At 43.5% G+C, this 10,679-nt stretch overlaps 1 protein-coding gene across 1 annotated transcript; it reads right to left on the reverse strand.

The window, feature by feature from the left end:
* Window positions 1-3,535: 3,535 nt before the first annotated feature.
* Window positions 3,536-10,673, reverse strand: DUSP12 (dual specificity phosphatase 12). The gene is made up of 6 exons (XM_077760061.1): window positions 10,370-10,673; window positions 8,930-9,043; window positions 8,719-8,837; window positions 8,243-8,339; window positions 7,174-7,360; window positions 3,536-3,934 (listed from the first exon to the last, which is right to left on the reverse strand). Exons 1-6 carry the CDS (start codon window positions 10,633-10,635, stop codon window positions 3,773-3,775), a joined length of 945 nt encoding a protein of 314 aa, XP_077616187.1. The 5' UTR covers window positions 10,636-10,673; the 3' UTR covers window positions 3,536-3,772.
* Between the last annotated feature and the right edge of the window lie 6 nt (window positions 10,674-10,679).

Consider the following 10,679-nt stretch of genomic DNA (forward strand, 5'->3'; position numbering starts at 1 on the left):
AGTTTTGCCATTGAAAGAGACATAGAGGAGACCCTTGCCCAGGTCCATACTCTTGAGGACTCCATTCTGACACCTGGCAGCGTCTGTCCCCACAGGGGGAAGGATCCGTTGTGCCAAGGCGATACACCCAGCCAGAGTACGTGCCTCGGAGACTCACTTCTTATGCCCAAATAGTTGCACACCTGCTTCGGAAGCTTGCTTAGGTCTCTGACTCCGAAGGGCGAGCTGTGCCAGTGCTGTATGGCAGGGTGTAAACAGAGCTCAGAAATGTGAGGCAGGAAGTCCACCATCTGCACATGCCCAGGGGCATATAAACAAACACAGGGGTGGGGAAGGGGGGAGTCTGTAGGGCAGTGGCCAACTCTCCTGCACGGTCCTGTTTTGTCACGGAACTCCAGAACGTCGGAGAATTCTAAACTCAAACCTTGGCTTCCAGTTCCTGATGAAGGCATGTTTGTCAAGATAAGAAAATAATTCATTTTGGTGGCTTGATTTCTAACTTCCAAATACTAAGACAAACAGTATGTGGACCTCAATTTGCACTCATCATCAGAATTCTGCAAATGTTGATGGGGTACCTGACCAGCGAATGTACAACTTGCTTAAAAACTGCATTTCATCAGTGCTGTATTTTACACTCTGATATTTTCATTATGACATCTTCTAGATCACCCTAAACAGAAAATCCAAACAGAATACAGAGGTTAAAAGCTCAGATTTCAGGGGCACCTGGGTAGCTCAGTGGGTTGGGCATCCAACTTCAGTTAAGGTCATGATCTTGCGGCTTGTGGGTTCAAGCCCGCGTCGGGCTCTGTGCCAACAACTCGGAGCCTGGAGCCTGCTTCGGATTCTGTGTCTCCCTCTCTCTCTGCCCCTCCCCAACTCATGTTCTGTTTCTCTCAAAAATACATAAACATTTAAAAAAAACTTTTTAGGTGCGCCTGGGTGGCTTAGTTGGTTAAGCGTCCGACTTTCGCTTAGGTCATGATCTCGCGGTTCTTGGGTTCGGGCCCCGCGTCGGGCTCTGTGCTGACTGCCAGCTCAGAGCTTGGAGCCTATTTCAGAGTCTGTGTCTCCCTCTCTCTCTGACCCTCCCCTGCTCACGCTGTCTCTCTCTCTCCTAGAAATAAATAAAAATATTAAAAAAAAAATTTTTTTTAAAAAGCTCAGATTTTGGAATAAGCCAAATCTTTTTTTTTTTAATTTTTTTTAATGTTTTATTTATTTCTAGGAGAGAGAGAGAGACAGCGTGAGCAGGGGAGGGTCAGAGAGAGAGGGAGTCACAGACTGAAACAGGCTCCAGGCTCTGAGCTGGCAGTCAGCACAGAGCCCGACGCGGGGCTCGAACCCACGAACTGTGAGATCATGACCTAAGCGAAAGTCGGATGCTTAACCGACTAAGCCACCCAGGCGCCCCGAATAAGCCAAATCTTGATTCTAATCTGGGTTCAACTATTTTCTAGCAATGTAACTTTGATGAAGTGTCTTAATCTTTCTGAGCCTCAATCGTACCTATAAAATGGGAATCACAAGATCTGTCTCATAAGATTTTAAGGAGGATTAAATTAGATAATACACACTAAATGATTAGCCCATGGTAAATTTTCAAAAAATTGCAGCTATTTTAAGGAGCAATGTTGAATGCTACTAGCTAGGCACTGCCATTCTATCACAAAAATCCCCATAAAAACCTAGACTGAATACTATCATCTCTCCATTTTATACAAGGAATTAAAACTTAGGCAAATGACTTTTAAAATAATTTTTTTTTTAATTTCTGAGAGAGAGAGAGAGAGGGGCAGCGTGAGCAGGGGAGGGTCAGAGAGAGAGGGGGATACAGAATCTGAAACAGGCTCCAGGCTCTGAAATGTCAGCACAGAGCCCGACGCGGGGCTCGAACCCACGAACCGTGAGATCATGACCTGAGCCGAAGTCGGACGCTTAACTGACTGAGCCACCCAGGCGCCCCTAAAATAATGCTTTTAAGGAAGGCGGAGAATATATTATTCCCATTTCATGAAAGAGAAAATGGACAACTTTCAAAAGACCTTCCAAGGGGATGCCAGGGTGGCTCAGTCAGTTAAGCGTCTGGCTCCCGGTTTCGGCTCAGGATGTGATCTCCGAGTTTGGGACTTCCAGCTTCACAGAGTTCAAGCCTGCTTGGGATTCTCTCTCTACCCCCTGCTTGGGTCGCTCTCTCAAAATAAATTAAAAATAATTTTTAATCAAAATAAATAAACTTAAAAAAAATAAACTTAAAAAAACCCAAAGCCCTCCCAGGCAGCTGGGGACAGGTAAAACCAGAATGATCAGAGCCCACTCTGGCTACTTCAGTACTATTTTAACTGCCCTGGTAACAGCGCTGTGAAATAAAGCTGAAGTTGCTATTATCTACAAACGCGTAAAGCCACATGTTGTAAATGGATATTCTTAAGTATTAAAAAGGATTCTATTTGTTCTGGAGAATAAAGGCCAAATGGATTTTCTATTTACCCAAAAGTAAAACATTAACGGACTCTACACTGGAAACGTTTGCTGAGTGGATGTTCCACAAAACTTCAAAATTTACATAAAATCAATTCTCCCCCAAACCCATTTCCCACTGGCAAATCCCAGTTATCTTTCAAAAAGGCTATTCTGTCTCTCTCTCCTGGCTGGAACATAAACTGCAAGACGACGAGTTGTATCTTGTGTGTTCAGTACATCATCCAGAACTGTGCACACAACAGGCGCCCAGTAAATACTTACTGAATTGAAGACTGCAAATCCAAATAAAATATATGCAACTTTCCCCGTGCTAGATGCTACAGTGTGTGATAGGTATCAACTCAAGCCTTACAAAATTCTCACTACTTGTTACCTGCAAAAGGCACAATTCATATGGTTCAACCTAATAGTTTTTAAAGTTTTCTAGAGTATATTACGAAGCAAAGTGAACAGAAAATACAAAAAATTAGATAGAAACAGAGAAAATTTTTCTTGTAAGAAAAAATTATATTATAAAAGTTACCAAAGGCTTCAAGTTCTATGTTAAGCTATTCTCATGAAGTGCTCATAACACCCAACATTTCAAAAGTTAAACAAGGACGGGCAGCTGGCTGGCTCAGTTGGTCAAGCGTCCAAATCTTGATTTCAGCTCAGGTCGTGATCTCACCTGAAATCAGGTCATCATTTCAGCTGATGTTCGTGGGTTCGAGCCCCATATCAGACTCTGTCCTGACAGCACAGAGCCTGGAGCCTGCTTTGGATTCTGTTTCTCCCTCTTTCTCTCCCCCTCCCCTGCTTGCTCTCTCTCTCTCTCGCTCTCAAAGATAAATAAGACATTAAAAAAAAAAGAGAAGTTTTTAGAAAAGAATGAGAAGTATGTTCCAAAACATGTACAAACAAATCTGCTTTGCATTTCTAGAAATAAAAGAAAATCTTATTAAACACAATAATTTCTAATATTTGTACATAATTTTGTCCATTAAGACTTTAAGATCATGTAACATTCCAAAATTCAGAACTCTTTAAAATACATGAAACAAAGAAAGAATCTGGGTTATACAAAATTTTAATATCAAATAAAGTATAATTTACATGATTACAAGTTTTGATTTCCATATAAAGTATTCCACTTAAATAGTAAAAGACACTAACGCACCACAGTTTCCAAGTCCCATTAAACGAAAGGTTGAAGGTCTAAAAACTAGACAACCTGCCATGAATGACCATAAGCAAGGAACGCACGCGTCGGCAAGTTTCTTCCCAGGCTCTCAAAGGCGACACAAGCTCATACTTTTCTTGCCTGTGGCCCCCAAACCGGCAGCGTCTTCATCTCATCCACTCTGTTCTTATGCACTTGAAAGGCAGGTGTTACCCATCTACCGCAGGAGCACTGCTCACCATACCAGTTGAAAGAACCCAACTTGGCATTGCATTTGGGGCAAAGAAGCTGAAATAAAGTAAAGCAACCTTGTTACTTCATTCATGCACCTGCCTACAAAACAAATAATTCTCACTGGCAACAGCGGCCATAAAGCAGGTAAGACAGAGCCCCTGGCTCCAGGAGTGTGTGATCTAATCAGCGAGGTGCAACGCGACGGCAATTTACTGTAACAGACGGTGGACTACGATCACTGTGCAGGAAGCATGCTGCGTCCTGGGAGCTTGGCACAGGCCCAGGGCAATCCCAGCGTGAGGGGAGGGAGGTAAAGGCTGAGATATGAAACTCAAGGCTGCAGGACGTGGCATGTGTTGGCTTTTAAATCACTTTGTGGTTTAATGTTTCAAACTAAGATCATCACACTAAAAAACAGGAAAGCATGTTAGGAGTCTCGTGTTCTACTGCTGATACTGACAGCAGGGAAGTTGGGTCTCAGATTCCTGGCTCTTTTAAAACAAAACGAATAAACAGGGTCCCTGGGTGGCTCAGTCGGTGAAGCATCAGACTCCTGATTTCGGCTGAGGTCATGATCTCCCCGGGGTTCATGAGATAGAGCCCCATGGTCGGGCTCCAGCTGTCAGCACAGGATTCTCTCTCTCCTTCTCTCTCTGTCCTTCTCCCTTGCTCATGCTCTCTCTTTCTCAAAATAAAGAAATAAACACTTTAAAAACAATAATAAAGGGATGCCTGGGTGGCTCACTTGGTTGAGCGCTCAATTTCGGTTCAGGTCATGATCTTGCAGTTTGTGAGTTTGAGCCCCTCATCGGGCTCACTGCTGTCAGCACAGAGCCTGCTTCAGATTCTCTGTCACCCTCTCTCTTTGCCCCTCTCTGTCTCTCTCTCAAAAATAAATTTTAAAAAAAAATTTAAAAAGTACAATAATAAAAACTGAGTCTCCCGTAAAATAGATTAAGTCAAAAAGAAGCTGAACAAAGTCTATTATATTTTATTCTGATGTATTTAAAGCATGATTTTTTAAGTTTGACTCTTTATTTTGCACATGACATGAGGTAGGGACTTCTATTTTTAATTTTAAATGATATAAGCTCTGGACATAAAACTCAAGCCAGATTTGATTACAGAAGTATCTTAAATTTTAATATGACAAAATATCCCACAAGGTTGAGATAAGCAACAGACTGGAGAAAATATCTGTAATATATTACAGGAATCATTAACACCTAGACTATACAAAGAGCTCCTAATCAACAGGAAAAAGGCCAAATCCATAGAGAAATGGGTGTAAAGGAAATTTATTGAAAAAGGAGTCATAAACAGCTGATAAGTATATAACAATGTCGGTTCCCAGTAGTAGTCATGGAAATTAAAATTATAACATTTTCAGATTATTTTTCATCTCACAGAGTGCCTGGGTGGCTCAGTCAGTTAAGCATCCGACTTCGGCTCAGATCATGATCTCACGATTTGTAGGTTCAAGCCCCGTGTCGGGCTCTGTGCTGACAGCAGTGAGTCTGTGTCTCCCTCTCTCTCTGACCCTCCCCTGCTCACGCTGTCTCTCTCTCTCTCACACAAATAAAAACATTAAAAAAATTTTTTTTAATTTAAAAAATATCTATTTTTCATCTCACAGATTGGCAAACTTTACCAGTCTTATAATATCCAGTTTTTCGGGGGTATGGGGAAATGGGTACAGGTGTTCAGTGCCAGCAAGAAGCAGATTTGTGTGAGCATTTTGATGTCAACCTAGAACATCAGCAGTATTTAAGATGTACACACCCCACAAGCGAGGGACCCCACGTTTAGGTCTACAGGAAGATTCAAATAAGTATACAGAGCGGTGTGCACAATATGATCTAGAATCTCCCACAGAATTGCCTTTGACTTGCATGTAGTCCAGGTAAAATAAGAGCAGCAAGCAAAAAGCACAAGCCACAAAAGAAGAAAAGCAGAGAGAGTGGACCTTACAATTAAAACCTCTAGTGCTGCAAGTGATACCACCAGGAACGGGAAGTGACTGCTAACGGGCACAGAGTTTATTTTGGGAATGACGAAAATGATGATGTTGCAAAAATTCTGTGAACATGTTAAAAACCAGTGAATTGGGGCGCCTGGGTGGCTCAGTCAGTTGAGCGTCCAACTTCAGCTCAGGTCATGATCTCACAGTTTGTGAGTTTGAGTGCCGAGTCGGGCTCTATGCTGATAGCTAGCTCAGAGCCTGGAGCCTGTTTCAGATTCTGTGTCTCCCTCTCTCTCTCTCTGACCCTCCCCTGCTCACGCTGCCTCTCTCTCTCTCTCTCAGAAATAAAACATTTAAAAATAAAAAAAAAAAAAAGATTAAGAATATCTTTAGGGGCGCCTGGGTGGCTCAGTTGGTTAAGTAATTGGTTGTTGTTGCTCAGGTCTGATCTCAGCTTGTGGGTTCAAGCCCTACGTCAGGTTCTGTGCTGACAGCACAGAGCCCAGAGCCTGATTCGGATTCTGGGTCTCCCTCTCTCTCTCTGCCCCTCCCCCACTCATGCACACACACAGTCTCTCTCTTTCTCTCAAAAATGAATGAATAAACTTAAAAAAAAAGACTATCTTTAGATTAATATTAAGTAAGCCTAAACAAGGAATGTGGCTGTCATATTTTTCATGAGCTACATTCTTAAGAATTAATAGGAAATGAAAACAAATCTTTTAGCAAACATACAAACTGAAAGATCAGGATAAAAAGAGAGACGTTATAGAGCCAACAGGAAAAAAAAGTGAGGGAAGGAAAATTTTTAATTTTTAAATCCTTGATTTGGCCTTACTTGTTATTAGGTTTGCATTTTGTTAAAACATATTCTAATTGGCTGATGTTAGTCTTCACCTTGAAAAAATATAAATAGCCTTAAAAGGCGTTAACTTAGACCAACAGCTCTCAACTAGACGTGGTTCACTATTTTCGATCAGCTGGGTTTTATTTAATAAATATATTTGATAGATTCTTACCTACACTAGAAAGATATCACCTTTTTTTTTTTTTAAGGTTTATTTTTGAGAAAGTATGTGAACAGGAGAGTGGCAGAGAGAGGGAGACACAGAATCTGAAGCAGGCTTCAGGCCCTGAGCTGTCAGCATGGAGCCTGGTGTGGGGATCAAACCCATGAACTGAGCTAAAGTCAGACACTTAACCGACTGAGCCACCCAGGCGCCCCTAGAAAGATATAATCATTATAAAGTAATTATGATGATTCAAAGTCCAAGAAAGAACAAAGTATAGACAATACAATGAAACTGCAGAAAATAAAATGTGTTCCTACCTGTCCATCCATCACGCCCAACAACGCAGATTCCATCCACTGTACAGGTTCAATGAAGTATGACGTACACTGAGCCTGATTCCCTGTGGTGAGCATCAAAGATGGCGTCACTCTCTTGTGAGGAAAGGGTATAGGAGCATTTCCTTCATTATGATCCAAAATGCTAGAACTTCGAAATAAAGATCGCCTGCAACCCGCAAACAAACAAAAGCATTAATGGCTTTCAAAAGGATGAAAGAATCGATGAAATACGCAGTATTTCTTAGACAGCAAAAATTAAAATAAAATTGATTATGCTACTCTAATTTTCAATAACCTCTACAAATAACTTGATTTCTTTTCACTTTTACGAACTTACCATCTTTTTTTTTTTTAATTTCTGAGAGAGAGAGAGAGGCAGCATGAGAAGAGGAGGGTCAGAGAGAGAGGGAGACACAGAACCTGAAGCAGGCTCCAGGCTCTGAGCTAGTTGTCAGCACAGAGCCCGACACGGGGTCGAACCCACGAACCAGGAGATCATGACCTGCACCGAAGTCAGACGCTCAACCAACTGAGCCACTCAGATACCCCAAGAACTTATTGTCTTCTTAAAACCAGATTTGAGGGTGGTGCCTGGGTCACTTAGTTGGTTAAGCATCTGACTCTTGATTTCGGCTCAGGTCATGATCTCACAGCTGTGCAATCCAGCCTCTGGTTGGGTTCCAGGCTGAATGGGGAGCCTGCTTGGAATTTTCTTTCTCCCGTCTCTTCTGTCCCTCCCCCCACTTGCACATGTGTGTGCATGTGTGCACGCATACACACACACCAGGGAAAGGAAGAGTGGGAGAGAATTGCAAGCAGGCTCCATACTCAGCCTGGGCTCCATCCCACAACCCTGGAATCATGACCTGACCTGAAATCAAGAGTTGGGCGCTTAACCAAGTGAACCACCCAGTGACCCCTGATTTTGAAACTTCTAGGTTGCTGAATTAAACAAATTCTCCCTACCAATTTTAAGAAAATGAAACTTTCAGTACTTTTCAGCTACTGAGACATGATAAAATCTCCAGAGAATAGAAAAATATTTTACCTGCACTTTCTACATTTGTAGAGAACCTCATCTTTCAATCCTTGTGAAATGGTGGTCGGGTCAACAGCAAAGAGTTCTTGAGGTAAATTCTGTAATTCTACATGACATAATTAAAATGTATCTATTTGTTGAAGTTAATGTCAAATTAAGGCAAGAAGTGCTGACCTTAGAAATTAAAAAAGAAAAAAAAAACTTCTCCAGTGTTGAGAAGTCAGGGTGAGGTAGGAGAGCCCAGTGAAGCCCTTGGATTCTGGGACAGACTGCCCAGATTTGAACTCTTTCAAATCCCAGCCCACCACTTACAAACCATGTGACTTTGAACAAGTTATTTCTTGCTAAATCACAGTTTCAAAAGGAAATAATAGTACCTGTCTGAAGAGATTACTGGAAAAGTGAGATAATGCACCTGAAGCCTTTAGTGTCAGAGGAAAGAGCATCTAAAAAGGGCCCAATAAGTACTTGTATTTAGTACTTACCTGGATACTTTTCTGTAACCTTTTGTAAACGATATTGCTTATAAACTGCACTGGAAGTATCTACTTCATAGCCCATTGCCTGGTATAATTTCAGTTGCCACTCGAATCCCTCATTCATCCTGTAAGAGCAAACAAATATAAGGTAAAGTTTTCACTGCATCAGTAAAATCACATTGCAAAAGCAGAATTATTACTGTAACAAAGAACTCACTTAGCCTCTGGTTTGAGGATCTGGAGCTCTTCATAGGCTTTTTCAAAGGTAAGCTGGTCAGTCTTCATCATAAAAGCAGTAATTATAGCCACACTTCGACTGACTCCTGCATGACTGAAAAAGAGACCTTTAAAATAAAATAGCAAATTGCAGCATTTAAAAAACAAAAAAAACAAAAACGCCCAGCTCCCTATCAGTAGTAAAGTTCAGGTCCACTTCAGGTTGGCTTCTTCTACCCAAGGTAAACCCTTTGTCTCTGAAATACTACAATCATACAAAAGAATTATTTATTTCCTTTTTTAAAAAAAAATTTAACTTTTATTTATTTTTGAGACACAGAGCGTGAGCAGGGGAAGGGCAGAGAGAGGGAGACACAGAATCCAAATCAGGCTCCAGGCTCTGAGCTGTCAGCACAGAGCCTGATGCTGGCGGGGCTAGAAACCCACAAACCATGAGATCATGACCTAAGCCAAAGTCAGACGCTGAACGACTGAGCCACCCAGGCACCTCTATTTATTTCCTTATTGTTTTTGAAATCTGAACTATGTGAATGTATTACCTTTTAAAAATAATTACACTAATTTTTTAAAAAATTATAATGGCTCTGGAAAAAAAAAAAAATCCAGGCTCCTTGCCCTTGGCATTAAAGGGGCCTGGAAACCCGATCCCAGGCTTCCCTCCGTTTTTACTGTTACCTTATATTCTTTACGTAAATACTGAGAGCAAGAGCTGGCACACAGTAAAAGTGCTGGCTCAACAGACTGAAGCTCCTGTTATTACTTACACTCCAGTCCAACTAAAAAGGCCTGCTAAGAATTCCCAAACACCTATCAAGACTTTCTTTTTGGCACTGCTACAACCTAACTCCATCTTTCCCGAGGCATGGCTTAGGGATCCCGTAAGCCCTAACCAAGTTTGCTCTCCCCATTTCTCCCCTTCATCAACCACCCTCTGCCCCCAACAAAAACACTGAAAATAATCTACTTTTCCTCTGGAGGCTGAACAACTTTAACTTTATTCACCTCTTTTAGTAAATGACTCGCATCATAGTCTGCATTACAATCATCTGGGTAGATGCCTGGCTTCTCCCGAAGGGCTCTTAGTGATGGGACTTTGCCATTGATCAGTCCCCCCTCCCCACCCCCCACCGCCCGCTACAAACGACTCGGGGTGGGAAGGGGGCTGCAGAATGAACCAGCGTAAACCGGTATGAATCATCACAACGGGAACGAAAGAGAACGAGCACGCCTTCAGGGGCCAGCCCCCCGCCCCCTCCTCTCTCCCGGACACCCGCCAGCCAAGGGAGGGAGGAAGAGGAGGTTCTGGGGTCTCAGAGCCCCTTCGCCCCCGCCCAGGATCCTCGGTGGGGGGGGGGCGGCGGCGGCAGGCGGGAAGCGCAGCGGGGCTGCTCCCCCCCCCCCCCCCGGGCGGGCCACTCACCAGTGCACCAACACCGCGCGGCCTTCGTCGCGCGCCTGCCCGATGAAGGCCACACACCGGTCCAGATGGCTGAGCAGGTCCGTTTCGGGCTTGTCCAACGCCTGCACAAAGAGGCTCCGCAGACCCTCCAGCCCAGCGCCCGACTTGAAGTCGGGCTCCTCCGAGTCCACCGTCAGCACGGCCGTGATGCCCGCCTCCCTCAGCTGGTCCGGCTCCGCCACGGCCGCGGCTCCACCCAGGTACAGCCCCGGCCGCACCTCCAGCATCTGCGCGGCGGGGCCGGCCCGGCTCCGCCCGTCCCCCCGCCGCG

Source organism: Crocuta crocuta, unplaced genomic scaffold (genome assembly GCF_008692635.1).
Source record: "Crocuta crocuta isolate KB4526 unplaced genomic scaffold, BGI_CrCroc_1.0 scaffold133, whole genome shotgun sequence".
Taxonomy (NCBI): domain Eukaryota; kingdom Metazoa; phylum Chordata; class Mammalia; order Carnivora; family Hyaenidae; genus Crocuta; species Crocuta crocuta.